Source organism: Lissotriton vulgaris, chromosome 7, assembly GCF_964263255.1.
Source record: "Lissotriton vulgaris chromosome 7, aLisVul1.2, whole genome shotgun sequence".
Taxonomy (NCBI): Eukaryota; Metazoa; Chordata; class Amphibia; order Caudata; family Salamandridae; genus Lissotriton; species Lissotriton vulgaris.
The window spans coordinates 1022400107-1022424660 of record NC_141695.1 but is presented as its reverse complement, the minus strand read 5'-3'; the positions used below and the strand labels follow the sequence as shown (position 1 = coordinate 1022424660).

The 24554-nt window shown below is 45.1% G+C and overlaps 1 protein-coding gene across 1 annotated transcript in view; it reads left to right on the top strand.

The window, feature by feature from the left end:
* HSPA9 (heat shock protein family A (Hsp70) member 9) overlaps positions 1-24554 on the top strand; it is a 373785-nt gene that overhangs the window by 95336 nt on the left and 253895 nt on the right. The window contains exon 6 of the mRNA XM_086931445.1: positions 24276-24349. Coding sequence (XP_086787571.1) covers positions 24276-24349 — 74 coding nt within the window. The remainder of the gene's footprint in view (positions 1-24275; positions 24350-24554) is intronic.

Below are 24554 nucleotides of genomic sequence, written 5' to 3'. Positions count from 1 at the left end.
TGGTGTCAGCAGACCAGAAATGTCTGTGATTGCTTTTTAATAACTTGGACTTTTTTTCTTTTTGCAAATGCAGCACCTTTTTCTTCAAGGTAAACAAGATGTGTTTTAAAAGAAAAAAAAATTAAATGTAAATATTGCTATCAAAATTCACTAAGGGGAAGGAGTTCCATGTGGATCCCTTCCCGTTTGTGAATGGTTACCACCACTCTTGAGGTGTCAGTAAAAAAATTTGTATTGCGACAAACATTCATACATACCGCTGCTAATCGTTATCAGAAAGGGAAGCCTTAAACACGCCCCTTCCGAATACTGATTTGCAAACTCAAGTCTCAATCTTGCTTTTGGACATCTTAAAAACATTTTTTTGTGATTGCAAACGACCCAATTCTTAGAATAGGTTGTTTGCGATCTCTAAAAATTTTTTTTTAACTTATGGCCCTATATTACTAAAGCGTGATCTGGTTGCACACTTTCACTTACTGTAAGTTTTCATTGAAATGGCCAAAAATCTTCCCACTGGCATGCTGTTTTACTGATCAAACTATATAGTGTAGAAATCTGTGAAAATTGGGTTTCAGCAAACCTATTCATGATTTGCACATCATTGAATAAAGTGTTCTTGCATTTGTTTTCTTCCTATGAAAATGTTTTCATCCCCCAATTGAAAAATTGGGCTTTCATAACTACTGAAATATATTTTGAAATGTTTGTACAGTTCACTTATTACAAATTTAAACTCTAAAGCCTTATATTTCACACTCTGTACAACATGTTCAGACAGTTAACTTTACAAAATACTGGAACTGCAGTCAGAAAGAAAAGTGTAATTTGTAAGAAGACTTAAACTGACTTATGACCTCTGTCTCTAAACACAGAGCAAATGGGACTAGATAAAGATTTAAAGGCATCTTAATTACTACTTTACTTTCCGAGTAAACAGAACACCTGTTCTTTATCAGCTCACCAGAACAGGCGAGAAGGCCCCAAGTATAGCTCGCCCTGATAAAATCTGGCTTGCAATAGTGAGGGGTCTGGTCGATTCTTCTACTTTATTCATCACTTGTTTTGGCTTTTTGGGGTGACTAAACAATGTTAAAGGTGAATAGGATAGTGCTAAGATGCTTGACAACAGATCAACTGATGGCTGTGTCTTGCAAGACATTGTTTAAGGGTGTGTGTATCTAGATTTGTTGCCGAATTGTAAGGCTGATCATGCCTCCCTAGACCTCAAAATGGAGGAATTGTGAACCGCCTTAGGAATGTTTTATTGACTGACACCAGCAAATCAGAATGATCTTAACAGATCTTTTTCAGGATCAGGCCATTCTGATAGGGCCCTGTACAAACTAGCCACAAGAAGCATAGTCTGGTAATTATGCAGGGTTCAGTGGTCTGGTACAAAATTGCTGTCTGCAGTTAGCCTCCCTCTTTGACCATAGTAGACTGATGCGTATCGTGAAAAAGGTGGATTCAAGCTGTGATTTGCAGCCACATACTGCAGACCGTTATAAATACATTTGGCCAGCTTTAATGAAGTAAACTTACTGCAACCTTGGGAGTCTTTCTCCCTTGTTTTAACACCTATAGTTTGCTCCAAATCCTGGCAACGGTGGCTAGTGTCCCCTCATACCTAGCTTTGAAGTCACTGGTTAAGATTGAACCACCCCCTCCCCCCCTTTAAGGTCTCGGCCTGCCAATAATCTTGTGCATTGCTGACGAGACATATAGAGGGCCACCAGCAAATCCTACCAAGAGGGTTTTGGAGTGCGGATTACACCCAGTGCATGTGAGGCATTCAAGCGCGAAGCTTCGCCAGCGCGTGCTCAGCCTCACTTCCTGCTCCCCCTCTTACTTTCGTTATCGCTCACACCCCATATGCTCGTTCCCTCTCACCCTTCCGACTTCAAAGGAACGCCGCTCCCCTGCCATGCAATGCCGAGAGCTTGTTATTCCACTGCAAGTGATTTTCTTTCTTTGTAGAGCTCGGACAGCAATGCGGAGTAATCTTTCAACATCGTAGTTGGGTGCCTCAGTATTTTGGTGGCTTTCAGCATCTATGTTGAGTAGCTTTTCGCTGCTGCTGTGGGTCTGTTTTCTTGCATGGCATCAAGCTGGCTTTTTTATTTCTCCCTGCCATGCCAGCTATTCTCTCTCGAGGTCGAAGCAGGTTTCGAGGGTTTGCCTCCATCGGTGTACCTTGACTTACACCCATGTGGCTCCTTGGGCTTCACTCGTTCCTCTGATGTGGACAATTTCTGGGTCACCAATGCTTTCTTATAGTACGAGGTCCTTGCGCTCTACGAGAGTGCGCATGTTTTCCAGCTGTCTCCCTCGTGTGCTTATCTGCCCCTTTATCTCCGTAATGCTCTGTTTTGCTGTGTGCTTCTTATCCCGTCTCCATGCTGCCCGGTCTTGCTGTGTGCTTCTATGCACACCACCCCTCCAGTCTATGTTTCTCTGTCTCACTGTGTGCTTCTCTGTGTCCCACATTGTTCCTGTCCCTTGTGTTGCGTCCCCTGCCTCTGTGCTGCTCTCGCAGCTGTGTTCCTTCCGTGTTCTTTTGTCTTGCCTTGCATTTCTCTGTTCCATGTCGTTTTTGACCCCATGTGGCTTCGGCTCTCATCACCATCACCCCTATTGCTTCCTCACCTGCACCAGCCCCCCATTTTGCTTCCGCTCTTCTCCTTGGTTTCCTTTTTTCCTTTTTAGTAACTAAAAAAAAAAGCACTGGCATAATTTTGTAGGCACGTGTGCTTGCCTTTAAAATGACACTGTCATTCGTATCATATATTTTTTTTTTTTTACAAATTATTTTGCGATGCTACACAGCACCATGCATACTGTGCAGCATGGCTAAAACACAGTAGCAAAACTAATAGTTCCCAAAGACAAGACTGGTTGGCTTTGCCATAGTTGTAACAAGTCAGACCAACACATAATTACACGCCACACAATTACACTCTACTGAATACAAAATACACTCCACATAATTACATGCTACATAATTCCACTGCACTCAACGCAACATACACTCCAAATTCTACTCAGTGCCACATAATTACACGCCACGTAATTACACTGCACTCAATGCAACATACACTCCAAATTCTACTCAGTGCCACATAATTACACGCCACATAATTACATTGCACTCAATGCAACACACACTCCACACAATACCACTCAGTGCCACAATTATATGGTTCGAGGCATGTGGGCTGCTGAATTCATATCTGTGCATAGATCGTCGCCTAGTGTTGGGTCCGGATGATCGCACATTGTTGTCCTGGAAGAGTCTTCGGAATATCACGAGATAGGTGGCTCCTCCCCTGGACTGCAGTGCTCATGGGCATCGACTCCATCCTCCTTTTGTTTTTTTCCGCCATTGGGTTCGGATGTATATTGGTTCACTCTAGTCGGAATCAATATAAACTTTTTTAAGGCATAAAGGCCTTTAGTTTTTTCGTCGGTATAGTCTTGCGTTCGGTGCCTGATTTTTCCAGCTCGGTTCCGAGCCGGATTCCAGAGAACCGCGTGCTTTCGACGCGGAAGGCCCAGTCGACGCCACAGACCCTATCGACTGATCATCATGGAACGGAGCCCGTTGAAGAGATGTCCCGTGTGCAACTCCAAGTATCCCCACAGCGACGTCCACCCGGTGTGCAACAAGTGTCTGTCGCCGGATCATGATGAAGCCAGTTGCATGGCTTGTTCCCGTTTTCGATCCAAGAAGACGCTTGAGCATCGACGCGCTGCGCGCCAGGAGGCCCAGCAGACTGCACCGGCGCCTGTGGACATTTTCGATGCCGGGGATGATGAGGGAGCTGACCGGGAAGTTAGTGAGAACCTGTCGAATCCCGCGTCGGAGGTCAACTACAACTACGACGCGGACGCTGAAATGCTCGAAGCGGAAGAAGTCGTCGACGAGGTAGGAGACGACGATGGGGCCTTTGGGGCCATGGAAGATAGCTCGAGCAAAGAGCTAACTCCGACTGACATTGGGGCCGAAACGCTTCAAAAGGCTCAGGTCGAGGGATCGCCACTAGGCCTTACCCAAGATCTTCCAATGGGTTCTACGGCCCGCCTTCGGGCTCGGCCACGGACATTGCTATTGAGCCGCACCCTGCAAAATCGAAACCGAAAGTGAAAACAACGGTCTCGACGCAAGTGAAAGCACTGGTGCCCCTCTCGAAACCGAAAGTGCACATTACTTTGGTCGGATCGAAGGCCTCGGACCTGTCTGCACCGACGAAGCAAAAGGGTGTTGTCGATCCGAAGACACAGGTCAAGGGTGTCGAGACGAAGTCTGCCACGCCGAAGACAAAAGTCAAGGCAGTCGAGCCGAGTAAATCGGCGCCGAAGACGGTCGACAACAACAAAGGACTCGGTGATCCGAAGGTTCTCGAGACTCCGCGTCAACAAGACAAGGCCAAGAGCGGCACAACCCACGAGTCCACGTCTAGTGGTGCCTCGAAGGATTCAGTCGACTCGGCGCGACCATCCGCCGCTTTCTCCAAGCAGGTGGCGGACTCCCTAAACCGCATCAAGGAGAAGGCCTCGACTGTCGGGCCAAAAGATCCTCCTCCTTCAAAGCCTGTCGATAAACTTCAAAAAGCGTCGACGCCCATTCACTTCACGTTGCCGCCGAAAGTGGCGCCGAAGGCTTTCACTCCTAGGATGGTCGCCAGCGTGCCCGAGAAGGTGCCCTCGGTGCCGAAGTCGACGACAGTGGTCCTGGCCTTAAAGCATCGACAATCTTCGTTGGAAGAACCGCAAGAACATTTTATCGATGCCGAAACAGGGAGACTTTTCCTTCATAAATGGAAACTTGCCCCAGAACAGCCAATGGAGTCCTATAAAATTCCTTTAAACAAAAAGAAGGATTCCACTTCAACTCCTGTTCTTGTGGAACCACTTTCTCCACATGGCCATGATGTCTTACCCACTTACTCTGACGTGGACGCTGGGGAAGGTGATGATGATGAGGAGTACAGCTATCCTGTCTTCACTGACCCAGATGATACCAATGAACCCTGGGCAGCTGGTGCTGACCCAGGTGATCCTCACTCTACCCCAGACACTCAACTCTATGCTGTAAAAACGTCGCCTACAGAGGATTCAGCGGCGTTTAATGCCCTCATTGAAAGGGCGGCTAAAAATCGTGACGTCCAGCTCCATGCTGACCCCATTGAAGTGGACTTTCTTTTTGACACCTTTTCCGTCTCTGAGAGAACTGTCAAGACTCTGCCTATGTTGAAGGGTGTCTTGAAACATGCTGGGGAGATCTTTAAGGAGCCTACCAGAGCCAGGGTGATAAACCCTAGAATTGAGAAGTATAAACCAGCACCTACTGACCCTACTTACATCAAGGGACAGTTGCCTTTGGACTCTCTTGTTGTTTCTAATGCCCGGAAGAGGGCTAAATCACAAACAACGGGTGATGCTCCTCCCCCAGATAAGGAATTTAAGGTGTTTGAGGCATCAGGCAAAAGGGTGGCAGCTCAAGCATCCAATATCTGGCGCATTTCAAATACAAAAGCACTTCTAGCAAGGTATGACAGGGCACACTATGACACACTGGAGACCCTGTTGCAGCACCTGCCAGACGAATACAAAGAGGCAGCTGAGATGCTCATCCAAGAGGGGAAGCTAATATCCAATGCTTCTATTAAATGTGCACTGGACGCGGCTGACACCGCGGCCAGAGCTATCAACACTAGTGTCATGCTGAGACGACATGCCTGGCTCAGAATCTCAAAATCTCGGGATTTAAGCCAGAGATACAGACCACCATTCTTAATCAGACAGTAAACCCTGATCATCTGTTTGGCCCAGAGGTGAACACCACCTTGGAGAAGATCAAAAAGGGCACAAACTGCTAAGTCCATGGGGGCCTTGCAGTCCCAGCAATTCAGGGGTGGTTCTTTTCGTCGCTCAAGCACTAGAGGTGTTTCCAGAGGCCAGCTCTCCCAAACCACACAGTACTATAAAGGCAACACGCAGACCACATACACCAAACAAAGTCGAGGTGGAAATCGTAGAAACCGCTCCAAAGGCAGGGGTCGTGGAAACAAAAACTCCAGATCCTCTGCCACTAACAAACAGTGACGCCTTGTCACTGCCCCAAGACCACGCAACACTGGTCGGGGGGAGACTTCAACAGCTCCTGCCAGTCTGGAAATCCATCACCACAGACTGGTGGGTCACACAGCTTATACAGTACAGTTATTGTCTGGAGTTAACATCCACTCCACCCAACATACCCCCAAGACACCGTCCTATGTCCGCCGAGCATTTGCACTTATTGCAGAAGGAGGTCTGTAGGAGAGTAGGGTCTGCAATCCTATGATCACCCAGATTTTTTGCTTTTGTTTCACTGGTTTACGACTTTCTCTGGCTGTGGGCCTGCTAATCAGACCCACAGCCTAGCTGTGCTCTCACTAAATTCCAACATGTACCCTAGGTGCATTTACCAATTGGTACTGGGCCACCTAATCAGACCCTGTAACTCAGGGCATAGGTGTACCCAGGGCCTACCAGGGGCTGCAGCATGTATTATGCCACCCCTGGCTGGCCATCTAAATCTGACACAACTGGCTGCACGACAGCTGGGGCAAGGTGGTGTAATCACCCTTTGCTTTAGATATAGTATACCTATATCTAACCCTAAAAATGGACACACAGATTCCTATCAGTCACTCCTATGGCAGGCCTTGACGATCCTGAAGGCAGAGTGCTTGGAATCGTGTGAGATGGTGCTCTGGCATGAGCTGAGCCCGTTTGCAGCTTGCGGAACCAAGTCCTAATAGCTGTTCCATGATAACGCATACCATATACTCTTAAGTGCATTATAATCCTCGCGGTTAAATGCTATCTTTGGTATCGCTTTATCAAACCATGTCGAGTAAGGTGTCATACGAATTGGAATACTAACCCCTCGCCAATTCTGGCGACGGGGTTAGCATTCCACCCTTCTAGAGGGACACGACATGTATGTAACTGTGAACCCCGGTTAAAGTTAACTCGAGCCTCAGCATCACAAAATGGATGCTGCCACCACAGACACAAGTCTGACCCCCTGCAGCTGGGAGTCCTTCCAGCGAGGGGAGCTTGGACAAAGGGTTTCCTGTCGGGGGCGGTGCTAGCACCATCCCAGACAGGGTTTTGTGTATCCTGGGTAGGCAGGGCTTTACAGGAAGGTGACTGCAAGTGGCACCCCGGTGCTCACTACGCATCTGCCGGCTAGAACCAGTTCCAGGGGCACACCAGCCCCTGAGCTGGGGAAAGTCCGACATGGGAGAGGGGTGTAACCACCCCCCTTCCTGGTCCCACCCCTAGGGCAGGACCTAGTCGCGTACCCACCCCTTTCTTTAGGATAAAGGCAGGAGCGGGGACCCTTCCAAATCAGATCATCTTTGAATCAAGAAACTACTTTCTACGAAAGGAACTCTCAACTTCTCAAGATTTCTCCCTTGTGACTAAGGAGTAGTCACCCTGCACCCGCAGGCACCATCTAAAGAACACTGCGGTTTGCTGCACGTCCTTCCTCCGGAATCCGACTGACCAGCACGACGAGACCCGGCTTTCCTGGCACCTCTGACCTCTACCTACCTCTACAGCTAAGCTGTAGGTAGGTACATGAGCCCCCTTGCGGCCATCGCACGCCAACACAACCTGAACATCATCTCCTACGCCACTGACACCCAGCTGATCCTCTCCCTGACCAACGACCCCGCCACCGCCAGAGCCAATCTACACGAAGGGATGAAAGACGTGGCCGAGTGGATGACGACCAGCCGCCTGAAACTGAACACAGACAAGACGGAAGTCCTCATCCTAGGCTCCTCACCCTCCGCCTGGGACGACTCCTGGTGGCCCCCCGCCCTGGGCAACGCACCCAAACCGACAGACCACGCACGCAACCTGGGCTTCATCCTGGACTCCTCCCTCTCCATGACCAGACAAGTCAACGCCGTCTCCTCGTCCTGTTTAAACATCCTGCGCATGCTACGTAAGATCTTCTGGTGGATCCCCACCGAGACCAGGAAAACGGTCACCCAGGCCCTCGTCACCAGCCGTCTGGACTACGGCAACGCCCTCTACGCCGGAACCACCGCCAAGCTCCAGAAGAGACTCCAGCGTATCCAGAACGCCTCGGCGAGACTCATCCTCGACGTCCCCAACGAAGCCACATCTCCAGACACCTGAGAGACCTGCACTGGCTCCCGATCAACAAAAGAATCACCTTCCGGCTCCTCACCCACGCACACAAAGCCCTACACAACCAAGGCCCGACTTACCTCAACAGCCGCCTCAACTTCTACGCTCCCAAACGCCATCTCCGCTCGACCAGTCACGCCCTCGCCGCCGTCCCCCGCATCCGCAGAGCGACAACAGGAGGAAGGTCCTTCTCCCACCTGGCCGCCAAGACTTGGAACTCCCTCCCGACCGACCTACGCCTGACCCAAGACCACCTCTCCTTCAGGAAGAAGCTCAAGACCTGGCTGTTCGAGCAGTGCGGACCCCCCCCCCCAAGCGCCTTGAGACCCTCCGGGTGAGTAGTGCGCGGTATAAATGCCTATGATTGATTGATTGATTGAACCGTAGGTGCGACGAGACCTCGAGGGACCGGCTATCATCAGAACTGCACGACTTCTATCCAGCACGACCGCCGAGGGATCCTCTGGTGAGTGCTTTGGGGTCCGAAAAGCCCCAACCCTGAGCAGCTCCAGCACCGAAGTCCAGCCCCCCAGCATCCACGAGATCTGCGTGGGGCCCTTCTGCTTTTTGCTGCTCACCGCGTTGTCTGGCTACTAGCCCGCTGGCTTGTGGCCTTCCCGACGACGACAACGCTGCTAGTCTGGTTGCTCCAGACTGGCCCTTGCTCCCTTCCAAAAGAGGAGCACCCCGGACCCTCCTGGTCCACTCCAGACGCCATTTAAGGTCCACCGTGTGGGCTTGAACTTGCCAAGACTTGTTGCCCCAATCCTGGGTCCAGCGACGTCGACAGCATCAACCATCGTGGGACAGCTCGCACCTCCATCCTGGTCGCCGACAACGCCTCCTGGTCCGTGAAACTGCAGAGCCCAGCGTCGCTCACTCACCTGGTCTAGGTGACTCCATCCGGTGCCATCCTGGTGCCCATCTGATCACTGGCTAGTGATTCAGGACTTGGTCCCCTCTGCTTACAGGTGTCTTCCATCTTCGATCCAGGCTTGGATCCACCGAACAATCTTCACTGGTCGCCTACCAGCAACTTCTTCTTTCAGGCTCCATAGACTGCAACGAGGATTCCCGACGTCTTTTCAGACCTATGCAGCCGCAGCCCCTGGGCTAGGTAACTTCGGCATTTCGGTGCCTCAGTATAGCCTCACTATCCAAGGGTCCAGATCCTTTTTCGTTTTCAGCCTAACTAGTCGGATTCGTCCGATATCCTTAACTTTGCTTTTACTAGCCTCCATAGACTTTGTCCCGCGTGAGAGTGCACACTCTGCACCCGAGTCCCCTCGGCCTCCTACTAGTAATCTGAAGGTTCAGTAACGTAGTCCCAGCGATTCCAAAGCCTATTAGTCCAGTACTTACCTGCTAGTAATTTTGCATTCCACTTTTGTATTATATGGTTTTCCGTGCCCCTCGGGCATTTGTGTAAATTGTGCAACTTAAAGTATTTTCGTAAGAGTTTTGTTGTGTGCTTAGTACCTTGTCCTCCATAAAGAGTACAGGGCTGTTGTGATTTAAATAAATACACTGTTTATTTTCATAACACTTGTGTGGTGTCCTTTCACTTGGTGTTCAAGGGGTATATGTGATGGTATAACAGCTGGCTTAACACGCCCTCTAGAGTTTAGCCCGAAGACTGCTCGTATCCACGCTACTAGGATAGCTGGTCTATAAGGTTGACTTATAACCAATCATCAATAAGGGTTGTTTGGGCTGATACATAGTGATCACTAGAATAGTGAGCACTGCATATCAGGCCAACTTCTCACAACGACTGCCTTATCAAGGCCAGTTCTTACGAAGAAGCAGCACACCATTTACAACGGTGTCTGAACCTTTTTCAGTCCCTGGGTCTCCATCAACTTCAGCAAATCTCAGTTGATACCATCACAAAGACTGGCCTTCCTGGGAGCAACCTTGGACACCCAGTTGCTCCAAGCCTTCGTCTCGGACGAGAGGCAAGTCAAGATACAAAATATGGCCAAAAATCTACTTTCAAGAAAGTCAGTTTCAGTTCGACAGTACAAGTCTTTTCTGGGGATGGTATCGTCGTGCATTCCATTAATACCGAATTGCCGACTCAGGATGAGGCCTCTGCAGGAAGAACTGAGCTTACAGTGGCTACATCGAGGATCTCATTCAGATCACACCTCGCATGCGGAGGTCCCTCCTCTGGTGGAAGCAAAGAAAACATCTGCAACAGGGTTGCGCTTTCCTCTAGGATGCGCCAAGTTTGACAATCACCACGGATGCATCTCTCGAAGGCTGGGGAGCTCATCTTCAGGGCCTAACTATCAGCGGCAAGTGGAGCCCTCAACAAAGGCGTTGGCACATCAACCGGCTAGAGCTGATGGCCATTTTCCTTGCACTCAAAGCATTTCGTGCAAACATCCAGGATGCCAATGTGTTGGTACGCACAGACAACACAACGAGCATGCATTACGTAAACAAGCAGGGAGGAACAAGATCACTTCTGCTTTCTCAGGAGGCCCAAAGGCTATGGACATGGTCAATACAACACAATATCAATCTTCAAGCAGTGCATGTTCCTGGAATGGAGAAGGTCTTGGCAGACGCACTCAGCAGGACAACCGTATCCACTCACAAGTGGGAACTTCATCAGCAGACCGTGGATCGGATATTTCAACTATGGGGTCACCCAGACCTAGACCTCTTTGCAACCAAGACCAACAGCAAATGCCGATTCTTTGCAAGCTGGCATCCCCACAAAGACTCTCAGGGGAATGCGTTTTCGATCGACTGGTCTCTGACATATGCGTATGCCTTTCCACCAATCCCGCTAGTTCCCGGAGTCCTGCGGAAGATGGAGCCATGTCGGCTGATTCTAATTGCTCCCAGATGGCCTCGCCAGTACTGGTTCACGGAGCTCCTTCTCCTATCGGAGTGCAAGCCGATTCAGTTGAGTCCAATTCCGGATTTACTCTCCATTCAGGACGGACAGATTTACCATCCGGATCCAACATCGCTGAAATTAGCGGCCTGGCGCCTGAGTACCGTGAGTTTGCCCATCTAAACATCCCTGCGAATTGCAAGGAAGTGCTAGCCAAGGCAAGGGCACCTGATACCATAAAGACCTACAGTCTTAAATGGAAATGTTTGTGTCTGGTGTCGTTCAGCTGGAAGTCATCTCTTTTCAGCTAAACCAGAGGAGATCCTGCCTTTTCCCTACATCTGGCTCGCTCAGGGTTATCTCATGATACCCTAAAAGTTTTCCTAGCAGCGATTTTAAGATATCGACAAGATGGGACCAATTCTCTTTACTCTACGAGAATAATACAGCAATTTTTTAAGGCCTTTTTAGAATGTTCCCTCCGGTACGTTGTCCACCTCCATCGTGGCATCTCAGTGTAGTGTTGGCACAACTCATGCGACACCCATTCAAACCCATCCACAGAGCAGATCTAAAATTTCTTACGTGGAAGGTGTCACTTCTACTGGCCCTAACCTCCTCTAGGAGAGTCAGCGATATCCAGGCTTTTACTATTCTACATCCTTTCTTACAGTTCACAAGTGACTCTGTGGTACTCCGCACCAATCCGAAATTCATTCCAAAAGTGCCTTCGGATTTCCATCTGAATGAACCGATGGTTTTAAAGACATTTTTTCCTAACCCTCAGACACCTGCGGAAAAGGCATTGCATACTTTGGACATTAAAAGATGTCTAAAACTCTATTTGCAAAGCACATCTACATTGCGCAGGTCTGATCACCTATTTGTCACTTATGGGACAATTCGTAAGGGACAGGCAGTTTCTAAACAAACAATTGCAAGATGGATATCTGCAGCTATTGCATTTTGTCACGCACAAACAGGAAGGCCTCTGCAAGCAGCTCCTAGAGCGCATTCTACAAGAGCAGTGTCTTCCTCTATGGCATTATTTGCTGGAGTTCCACTTCAGCACATCTGCAGAGCGGCAACCTGGGCTAGTCGCCATACTTTCACCAAACACTATTGTTTGGATGCAGCTAGCGAGACCAATGCTTCAGTGGGTCGAGCAGTTCTGCGGAATCTTCATCGAAGGTGAGCCTCTGTATCCCACCTCCTATTCCTGCTGTCAGACGCTTGTTATGTTTCTGTTATGCATATCTTCAAGTGATTGCGTTCTACTATGCTTTTACTGATGTTCTTTTACATATTGCATTATTATGTGCTTCTAGTATTGACAATCTTATGCTACCATTAGCGTCTGCCTAGCACGGATATGTACTGCTTTCTACTCTGATTCAGGCATGGGAATCGATGAAAGACACCCCTAATACTGGAGAAGAACAATAGTTACTTACCTGTAATCTGTGGTTCTTATACATGTTCTGACTAGCCAACAAGCTGCCTGGTGTTCAGCCTGGCCAACATCATTGCCACAGTGGGCCTAATCGTCTGTAGATATGACATATAGCTTCTTAATCTGCCAAAACCATAAGGTTGGAGAAGCTTTTGCTCATTAACATCTCTTTGAAGACCGCAGCATTCCGCACATTCTAGAAAAAAAATACAAATAAAACAATTGAAAACCAAATAAGCTAACCGTGATAAATTTACAGTTCAATTTGAGACATCGACGTACATTATTGACATTATATACAATTAAAGCTAATTCTGTGATAGGGAAAAACTATGGTGGCTTCGAAACAGACAGTTTTTTGTTCTTCCAGATTTCAATTCTAAGACACATTTTTGGGGCAAAAAACCAATTGTTAATGAAATACGCAGTCTCATCATAGTGTCATATTGAGTAATGTAACCCAAATGTTCCTTATCGCAGTTATGTCCTATGGGGACTAACGTTTTATACTGTATGATAAGTCTTGACTCTAATCTGTGTAGACATTGCACTCTATTGCCACCTCTCTCATTGTGTTTTATCATGTCTAGAACACGGAAACTGAGCAAGTTGGTGTTCTGATTGTGGTGACTCTGGAAATGCCGGGCAATCGGATATGCTTTATCTCCATTTTTGATTGCCCGGAGATGTTCCCTATATACGTCTTTTTACATGGGCAGAACAATGCATACACTGCGAATTCCGTGTTGCATGACGTGTGTTCTTGTATTTTGAAAGTTTGTGTACTTGGTGACAATTTAACTTATTTAAGATTATGGCTGTTTTTGCAGGCTTCAATTCCTGCACGTGTAGAACCCTTGTATTCCAGCTATCTTCGTTTTGGCAGGCTCTACTGCTTTACACAGATTATCTTTAACCCGTTCCATGCTGATGACTGAACTGCTCCGTCATCAGCTGCGGTTGGGCTGTGCTGATGACGGAGCGGTTCCGTCATGGCCCGGCCGCCGTGCCTGCGTGGCGCGTTCTATTGAGCGGGGTAGGCCATGACGGAACCGCTTCGTCACGTGCACAGCTCAACCGCGGCTGGTGACGGAGCAGTTCGGTCACCAGCATGCGGCCGCCCCGCCCTGCTAGCGCTGCGGCGTAATAGCCGCCGCAGCGAAAGGGTTAAGCGATCTCGCTCTTTTGAAGGTTACTTGTGGAGAAATCTCTACATATTTGGCTATGTCGGGATGTTTTTGCAGTATTGGCCAAAATGCACCCAAGCTGTTATTAATCTTAAATGCTTGGTTGCTGTATGTAGTGATGAAGCAAGTTTTTTCATTCTTTTGCTCTATCTCTTTATCTACCAGTAATGATTCTCTTGTTCTTTTGGAAACTGCCACTTTTGCTTTATTTATAATTTTTTTAGAATAACCCCTGGCTGCAAATATTTCTGTCATGGTCTTTTCTTCTGACTTAAAACCTGGTATAGTGCTGCAATTGCGTTTTGCCCGTAGCAATTCGCCCACCGGAATGCTTTGAATAAGTGAGCTTGGATGGCAGCTGCGTGCATGCAGGAGACTGTTTCCTGCCGTGGCTTTTCTAAACAGTGCACTCTAATTTGTTGTTCTCTACCTTCAGTTTTAAGTCCAGAAACTCAAGATTGTCTTTAGCCTAGTGGCTTGTGAATTGCAAGTTGTAATGATTCTCATTAAGAGATTCAACAAAACCCTTCGCTTAAGCTTCTGTTCCCCTTCACACTACAAAAATATCATCTATGTAACGTATCCACCTAATTACATTTTCCTTATACATAGACATCCTGTAAACTACTTCCTCTTCCCAGTACCCCATGAAGAGACCTACAAAGCAAGGAGCAAAGCAGGTCCCCATGGAAGTTCCAAGGATTTGCCAGAAGATTTTGCTGTCAAAGAGGAAGTAGTTTTGTGTGAGGCAAATTCGCATCATTTCAATCAACATCTGCGTGTGGTATAGATGTGAGATGGACCTCTCTGACAAAAATGTTTACATGCATCTAAGCCTAATTGGTGTGGGATGCAGGTGTAGAGGCTGGTCACATCTAGGGAGAGAAGGGTGGCGGCGATGCAGGGTGCTTTAAAATAAAATATTTGGCACAAAGAACTTAGGGTCCGCGCTTCATCTTTCCTATTGGATTGGATTTACACTGGATGAAAATACTATATTTTTCTCCAAAATTCTTCAAAAGAAGAGGCAGCACTCTCGAAGGAGGAAAGTAACCCGGTTTAATCAGGCGAGTTTCCGGTAATTGAAGAATTTTGGAGCTCTATATTATTCGTGGTCCCACCACCACATATCCCGACAGGCCCCCACTCCAGAGTGCTTAGCATTTGCCGTAACCTGCCCTCAGTAATTCAGTCCGCAGCCCATGAGGAAGTGCACTTGGCACGAAACGCGTTGGGCTGGACTGATATTTTTAGCGAAGCACTTTGCTGTTTTTCCATGCTGCATCCTCCATTAAAGAAGTTGTGAAACTTCATGTGTAAGCCCTCTCATTACAGGCAACTCTGTTGGATATTGAGCGGTACAGTGTGAGCGTGGGAGGAGCCCTTGCTGCATGTGTGCGGTCCTGCTGCAGCACCAAACGACGAGGCAGCTAATGGACGAGGAGGCCAATGGAAAAAGAAACAATTGTGTTAAGCAGCAAAAGGGTATCTCCCAACCCACTTGGGACATTTACTCCGTTATTTCCAATGAGTGTGCCACGGCGACTCAAAGGGGGGAAAAATGAAGGCACTACATTTACCAGCAGGCCATAGGGTCGCCACGCCCACTAGGGCGGGGTTCCAGGACGTTTTGAACTGTCGCTGGATAAAACTGCCATAGCCTGCCCTCAGTAATTAAGCCCGGAGCCCATGAGGAAGTGCGCTTGGCACGAAACACGTTAGTTTGGACTGATATTTTTAGCGAAGCACTTTGCTGTTTTCTCGCTGCATCCTCCATTAAAGAAGTGGCGAAACAAACTTCCTTGTGTGGGCTCTCATGGGTGTGATAGATTATATATATATATATATAATCTATCACACCCATGAGAGCCCACACAAGGAAGTTTGTTTCGCCACTTCTTTAATGGAGGATGCAGCGGGGAAAACAGCAAAGTGCTTCGCTAAAAAATATATATATATATATTTCACACCCACGAGAGCCCACACAAGGAAGTTTGTTTCGCCACTTCTTTAATGGAGGATGCAGCGGGGAAAACAGCAAAGTGCTTCGCTAAACTCCTCCCAAAGAAAGAGCAGAAGCCAGAGGGGAACATGGAAACTTCCTTTATTCAATTGTTGGCAAATGCATTTCGGCCTGCTCCGGCCTTCGTCAGTGCCAGGATATTTCAGGAGGCTTTGCGCTGTTGCGATTGATATACCATCATGCCCCATTACGATTGGTGCGTGTCCGCTCCACCCCTTTGATGCTAAATACACCATTCACAATTCACGTAATCCTTGTGGACCATGATTCCCTGGATGCATCTTGTGCCTTCCAGGTAGGTGATGCAAGGAGTGTAGTGCACAATGTCCGCGTTCTTGGGCGGTGGGCAGGATGATTCGCACTGCGTGAAAGTATATGTGTATATATATATATATGTATGTGTGTGTGTGTGTATATGTATGTATGCATATGTGTATGTATGCATATGTATATGTATGTATGCATATGTATATGTATGTATGCATATGTATATGTATGTATGCATATGTATATGTATGTATGCATATGTATATGTATGTATGCATATGTATATGTATGTATGTATATGTATATGTATGTATGTATATGTATATGTATGTATGTATATGTATATGTATGTATGTATATGTATATGTATGTATGGGCGAGATTGAGCAAAAATAAACGCACTTGTTTGGCACCATTTCTGGGTTCCTCTCTTCGTTTGTCCATGGCTGTGTGAAACTTGGCAGCGTTGGAGTTTGGTGACGAGTTTTTCCTTGATAGATAGATAGATAGAGATATATATATATATATATATATATATATATATATATATATATATATATATATATATATAGATATATAGAGATATAGAGATATAGAGATATAGAGATATAGAGATATAGAGATATAGAGATATAGAGATATAGAGATATAGAGATATAGAGATATAGAGATAGAGATATAGAGATATAGAGATATAGATATAGATATAGATATATAGATATATAGATATATAGATATAGATATATAGATATAGATATATAGATATAGATATATAGATATATATATAGATATATATTTTTCCAAAAACAACTTTACCATCAAAAAGTTGACTCGAGCCCAGATCCTTTTAGCGTGCAGTTATTTATTTACACAGAATGTCAAACACCCGACGCGTTTCGGTGCAGCCGCACCTTGGTCACGGGTAACGGTGTTTACTCGCATTAACATTTTTAAAGTAAATCAACATATAAACATAAACGTAGGACTACTCGTCCTCACACCAGTGTTTGCTTTACCTCTGCGTGGCGGCCATATTTAAATGTGTAATTGACCACAGGAATAGTATACATCATGTATAAACAAAACCTTTACGGACAAATAAAATTAATTCTTGTAACAATTAGAATCGATTTGTTACATGTAGGTGCCCATTAGCATTTACACTTTATACCAAGTCACTGATTCGCAAAATTTAGCCCCTGTGGGCACATGTACCCATACTCAGATACACATAGCATGACAATTCTGCCCCAGTGGGCATAATTTCGTGCGCTGGATTCGGCCCCAGTGGGCATGAATGCCCCCTTACATTACATTGTCCTTGAACTCAAAGAAGTAATTGAACTCATAAAGTTTTTAAATCAAAAATGCATAGTCCTGTGATTCCATCCAATCAAATCAGCAGCAACCAGTGGTTTTACATCCTCCCTGTGCGGCGACATATGTATCTCCTACAAACATAAAAGATACGATCACTTTAAAATATACACAAAATAATTTAAACATCCAAGACCGCTTCAAATTCATGTTTTTAAAGGGATTCTATCACTAGAGTATTTTCAGTACGGTAAATACATTACATTGACTCCTAAATTAAGTGGACAGCTAACTCCTCATCCCTATTCAACCCCAGAGGTTGCACAGTGTCATATTTAATTATGAACCTTGATTCAAGTTGTCGTAGTTGTCTTATTCTATTACCACCTCGTTCCGATGGTGGCACCCTGTCTAAAGCACAAAACTTGAATACACTCAGATTCTTTCCATGAAAGTCCTTAAAATGTTTGGCTATGGGATAGTTTTTGTCCTCATTAGTTATGGCCCTCATGTGTTCCAGTACTCGTTTTTTGCAGGGATGTTTTGTGCTTCCAATATAGGTCAGTGGACACGGGCACTGTAGTGCATAGACACAATAGTCGGATTTGCACGTCAGATGTTTTTGGATCCTGAAAGGTTTGTTATTCCTGGACAGAGTGATTTCCTTCCTATTGACACTATTCTTACAGGCTTTGCATGGGCGACAGGTAAAGAAACCTTCCAATTTCCTGGTGTCTACTTTGTCCTTTACCATGTTGCTGCAAAGCACATCTTTCAGGGCTGGACACTTCCTGTAGGTAATCATGGGTTGATTTGCCACAGCATTTTTTAGTGTGTCGTCCAATTGGAGTACATGCCAAAAAATTTTCAAACTTCTTCTGACCTGCCATGTTTGGTCAGAATATGTGGTAATGAATCTTAATGGTCCCTCTTCACTGTCATCTGGTGGTTTGGATACAAGGAGATCTTTCCTATTTACGTCTCTGACTTTGTTACAGGCTTGTTCGACCACTTTGGCCGAATAGCCCCTCACCCTGAATCTCTCCTTCATGATATTCATTTCTTTGTGGAAGTCTGCATTGGTTGCACAGTTCCTCTTCGCACGTAGCAACTCGCCAAAAGGTATACTGTGAATCAAGTTTTTGGGGTGACAGCTCGACGCATGTAGTATGCTGTTGCCTGCTGTAGGCTTACGATACAGCTTACTAATGAGTCGTCCATTGCTAACTGACACCAAAACATCCAGAAATTCAATTGATTGCTTATCAATAGTACTGGTAAACTGTAGGTTACATTCATTTTGATTCAATTCCTTGACAAATTGCAGAGCTGCATCTTTGCTGCCCTTCCACAGACAAAACACATCGTCTATATACCTGGCCCAGAGGACCACGTTCTGGGTAAAGGCCAAGATGTTACTGGCCACCTGCTCCTCCCACCAGCCCAGGTATAACCCCGCGTAACTGGGGGCAAAGCAGGTTCCCATCGCAGTCCCCCTGGCCTGGCAATAGACAACATGATTGAACAAGAAATAATTGCTTGAGAGGCAAGCACGCATCATTGACACAAGCATGTTTGTATGCATCAGATACTTCACATCCCTTTGCTTAATATATGTGTATATATGTGTGAAACAAGACTCGTTCCGGCACACGCCTGTGCCACCAATTATTCCAATCAATCGGCAAAAGAAAGAACGAAGAGTTGAACCCAACTTCAGTGCTTACAACAGGATGTTTATTTAAGTATGTTGCTGAGCCTGTCCGCCATTACTGTTCCTACAGTCTTGATCACATGATATGGTCACATTACCTAGCAGAGGATTTATATAATCAACACAAAGGGTGGACTATAATTATCACGCCTCATTTTCAAGTTCTTTGAGCTTTTTACAAGACCACAAACAAGGGACTACAAATTAAAAGCCCAAAGTCTATACATTTAAGAACCAATCCAACTCATAGTGAGTATATACATTTGCACAACTATAATACATTTTGCAAAGTACCACATATATACATATTTACTTATTTACAATAAATATATCTATCGTGTTTACCATGAACTTATATTTAAAGTTCATAGAACAATTCTCACAGTTTTTCTACTAAAAAAAAGCTCAAAAAAGATTGTATTTACCCCACAGTGGGGTTATTCTAAAGTGCTTAATGCTAATTCATAATATTTGAATTATGATGATATATGTGTGTGGTTTTAAGGACCAGTCCTTTCTTGACAAAGGTTGTCACACCCGTCCACATCAGGCAGACCATCACTTTGCCCATCTCCTTTCCGCCTCCGCATCCTTCAAAAGAGGATGAGGGGCTGCACCCAAAACGTGTGCTCTCGTTCTACCTGAAGCGCACACTACAGTTCCGGGTGGATGACCAACTTTTTGTTGGCTATGAGGCCGTGCACAAACAAACCAACTCTCGGTGGGTCGTTCTGTGCATTAAAGCGTGTTACTGGTTGGCTAAGAAGGAGCCTCCTGTAGGGCTGCGTGCCCTTTCTACCAGGGCAACAGCAGCCACTACTGCCTTGGGACGCAGCGTTCACTTGCAGAACATTTGTCAGGCAGCTACGTGGGCCTTGCTGCACACGTTTACCAAGCATTATTGCCTTGACAGTCCAGTCCAGAGAGACGGCTTCTTTGGCCGTTCTGTTCTCCATGACTTTCTGGTGTAATCTTGTTCGCAGTCCCACCTCCGGGTTTGGCTTTATTCTAAGTTAAGGAATCTATCACTAACGTGTCTCTTTCAGATGCACAAGTTACTACTTGTGTAACGATATATCTGTAAGAAACATTAGTGAGTGATAGATTCCTTACCACCCCACCCATCCTCCCCGTTCTGCGAACTGATTTTTAGGGTTAAGGTCATCCCTTTCAAGGCCCTAGTTTCATGGCACCTGTGGTCAGTTTCTTGCATGGCTCTGGTGCGGAAAGTAGTGTACAGAACAGACGTCAGCGCGCATGGGTGGCGCCTAAGTAGTCTCTGTGACGTCGTCTCGACGCTTACGGCGACTGACTTGGAGCCGCACGACGCCACCTACTGACGCACAGGGGTACTGCTGACGAAACTTTACGGATCCAGTCTGACACATGGGGATATTCTAAGGTAAGGAATCTATTACTAACTAATGTCTCTTACAGATCTATCGTTACACAAGTAGTAACTTGTGCAATAGACTGAGTCCATGCCAAACTGATTGGCTTTGCCATTGCTTGTTTTTGTAGCACTGTGGTATTTAACTCTTTTGATGGTATAATATGTCTTTTCTATCGCTGCCCGTGAATATGCTGGTAATTTTTAGGTTGAGTATTCGAGAACTGTTCTATATACTTTAGTACATACTTGTATGTGTATGCACTTTGTGGGGTCTTACTTGTATGTGTATGTACTTTGTGGGCTCTGGAGATCAGCCTTAGGACTTGTCTGCTTCCGCTTACGGACTTTTTTCTGTTCAACTGCCTCTAACAGTCTTAATGGAAAAACGACCAGCAGAGGTCAGTAAAATATCAGAATTGCTTTCTGCTTAGGGACTCTTTTATTATTTTTTTGGCAACTGCCTCTTTTTAACTTTCTTGATAGAAAACCCAGCAGAGGTCCGCAAAATACCAGAATCACTTTAGCATTCTCTAGATTCCATTCCATAGAAATAGTCTCCCATGAGCACCCGTAGACCATACTTTTTTTCAAATCTTGTATTTTCAGTGTTATGACCACTGAAGGCCTCGATTTTATATTAAAAACCGAGCTTTGGCCTATACCATTTCCAGTTGAAAGGCAATATTTCTCTCCATGTATTCCCATACCCTGGCGTGTCACGCAGCTTGGTGATTATTTTCCCTCCATGTTAAGAAACAGTAGATGCTTCAGCACCCAAGCTAATGTGCTGCATAGCTAAATACATATAAGGTCCCAAAGGCGGGACTGATTGCATTGCAAATGCTTGTTTTTTTTTGCGCATCGTATCATCAACTTGTTTTGACTTGCCAGTAAATTCATCCCTATTCTTAGACTTTTGTTTTTAGCACTAACTGGACAAAAGTGCATTTTATGGTATTCTCATTAAAAACACCTATCTTCATGTAAACCTTGATTGGCATACTTCGTTACTTCTCAAGAGTCTGGTGTCCAAAGAGAGTAAGTTGGTTATCCAGTTGCTCTGCAGTATTATTGAGAACCTTTAGACACAAGTGGTGAATATTGGTATCGACTTATGATGTGGCCCCCAATACCTGCATCAGGACATTTCTTGTGGCTCTCTTCACATGCCATTTCTGGGAAACTAAATAAAATCATTGTTTTTTTTTGTTACTGTTTTATTAAAGCTGTGTATTAATTAGCAGACCTGCATTTCGTTGTTTACTAAATCCAGCAAAGACTTCTGAGGACTTGACTGCCTTGTATATTGGAGTGTTGCATAATGTGATTTTAATCCTCATTGGGGTCCGCGTTACAGCTTGGTTTCATGCTGATAGGGCAAAGGCAGCATGGTGACTTTCCAGCGATGTTTTGAAGTGGTTCATGCAGTGTAACATTTTCTTTGCCACAACCATTGTGTGTTCCCCTTTTCTATTGGACATCCCGGCTGATGCTATATTCATTTAAACCAGGGTTCTCCAAAGTCGGTCCTGGAGGGCCCGGATCCATGCCAGATTTTTAGTATATCCCCATTTAGATAAATGTAGATATCTTAAAAATCTGGTATGGATTTGGCCCCCAGGACTGACTTTGGAGAACCCTGATTCTAAACCATGTAAACGATCATGTTTAACTGAACCCTCTTCAGGCCCTTAAATTATAAATGTTACTCTACCTCCAGATCTAGTGACTTAAATAATCTACTCTATCTAATTCTAATGTTGTGGACTACTCAGACTAATTGTAATGTTGTTGACCCATAAACTGGTTTCAAAATATGCTCCCAATTCACTGAGCTGCTATTTTCTTCATCATATACATACACCTACAAGGCCCTCCACAGCCTGGACCTTGCATACATTTAACCACCCACTGAACTTCCACCAACCTGCCTGACAAGTGCGCTCCTCCTCCCTCACACTTGAACACGTTCCCCGCATCCACCAAAGTTACAGTGGAGTCTTTCCTTCTCCTACCTTGCCGCCAAGTCCTGGAACGATCCACCCCTCTGCCTACAAACGTCACCCTCACTCGCGGACTTGAGAAGGGGACTCAAAACCTTGCTTTTCGAGTGAGACCAGCAAGAACGCAGCGCCTGGATGCCCTTGGGTGACTAGCCGCCATATACAAGTCTTGATTGATAGATATGAGAGCACCTTCAACTATGCAACATGAGGATGTCTGCTCTACAAAACACACTTTTGTTTGATTTAGTAGACTAAACATTTTCTCCATATATAATACAAATCTTGCCAGATATAGTATACACGACCGCTGACTTGCCCCTGATTACATTAACCTTATTGTCATCAGGGCGGGTCAGAAATGTTTATCACATCATGTTTAAAAACTATCACTTTTTGATAAATTCATGCATGAAGTGGTAGCATACAGCATATTTTACATTGAAATGGCCACATTACCCACCTACATGATTTAGTGATAATGTTTGGATTTCCAGGTTCTGCAAAAATTTGTCATTTGCACATCACCAAATAGTGTTTTGATTTGTTTTGCTCCTATTAAAATCTTTGTTTGCATCACACTTCTGAATTGCAAGTTATTTTTTCGTAATTCCTGATATATTTTGAAATACTTGCACTATATATTTACAAGCTGTTTAAATGTTTTGTGAAAAAAATACTGACCTCTTACAGCCTTTTCTTTCTCAGTGATTGTCAGACAGCTCTCTTGACAAAAATCTCCGACTGTAATAAGAGAAAGAAGAGTGTACACCATTTTCCAGGATAACATAAGAAACAATTAGTAGAAAGGCGAACTGACATTTGACATCTGTCCTTAAACAGACTGCAAATGTTGCAACATAAAAATCTGATTTAAAGGAGTCTTTATTGCTCATTCACTTTCTGAATGAATAGAACATCTATTCTTCCTGCTTAAGTTCACTAAGCCAGAAGGGTTGAATAGTAGCTCGACCTGATCAAATCCGACTTGCCTTAGCGAATCGGTGAATAGATTTTTCGAGGCTTTCTCTTGTATTTATAAAGTTATTTCCCCTTTTTTCTCGCTCGAAGTAATGCTGGTGTATTTAGGACTATTCATTTACCAACATTATTTATATAATATACTCAAAAGGTCTTTCTGCCAGCCCACTTCATCCGTTGGTTTGTTATACAAAATTTCTTCCCTCCACTATAGCATACAGTATGGCGCAGTGGTTCAGCCCACTTCAGTCATTGGGTACGTTCACTGAGCGTGATGGTAGTCTACCCTTTCAGAAGACCTTCCACACACAAAGTAGTTCCCTTAAGTGCCGGGAACTCCTGCTGCAATTTGTGCTTTTTATGACCCAAAAATATGTTTGCTTTTAGCCAACTCATTTTAAAATTGATGCATGCCTGACAGTTTCCCCACTAATCAAATTTGACAACAAAAATGTCAAAACAAGCCTTAATAAATTAAAGAGTCTGGCGGTCAACGCCAGACCTATTAATTTTGCCAGTGTTTATTCAGTCTAGTGTTCACTCCTTGCACACTTGCGCTTTGTAAATCTGAAGGTATTATGAGCTCAAGGGGAAGTGTTCACATTACAGACCCAGGAATGAGGTGGATGGTTGTGTTTTTAGTACTCCTGTGTGTATTATTGAGCCTGTTGATGGGGACTAATTCAACATGATGATCTACAAATGATACCAAGCATTGGGCAATTAATCTTCATGTAACACTTTCTTGCACTTTTGATCTAGCAGGATACGGAATCTGCTCAATTGTTGTTTTTAGCATGGATACGTAATAAATCCAGTATGTATGCATCATTGGAAAAATTCATTTGACCCTGTTTATTTTTTAGAAAACTATTTGGGGCACTCAGCAAAGAATGCAGTTGTAACAGTTCCTGCTTACTTCAATGACTCTCAAAGACAGGTATGAGCTCTCAGTTTTGTAATAGTAGCTACAAATGTTCTCGTGCATGGTATTCAGTTAAAAAAAATAACTTATTTGTAGGTCATTAATATATTTGTTTGACGTTGGTTATTTCTGACTCGTGGAACCTTAAGACAACTTGAGATCATAAACCCAATAACATGGAAAAAAATACTGATTTTACTATGCATCCTTCTCCATTTCA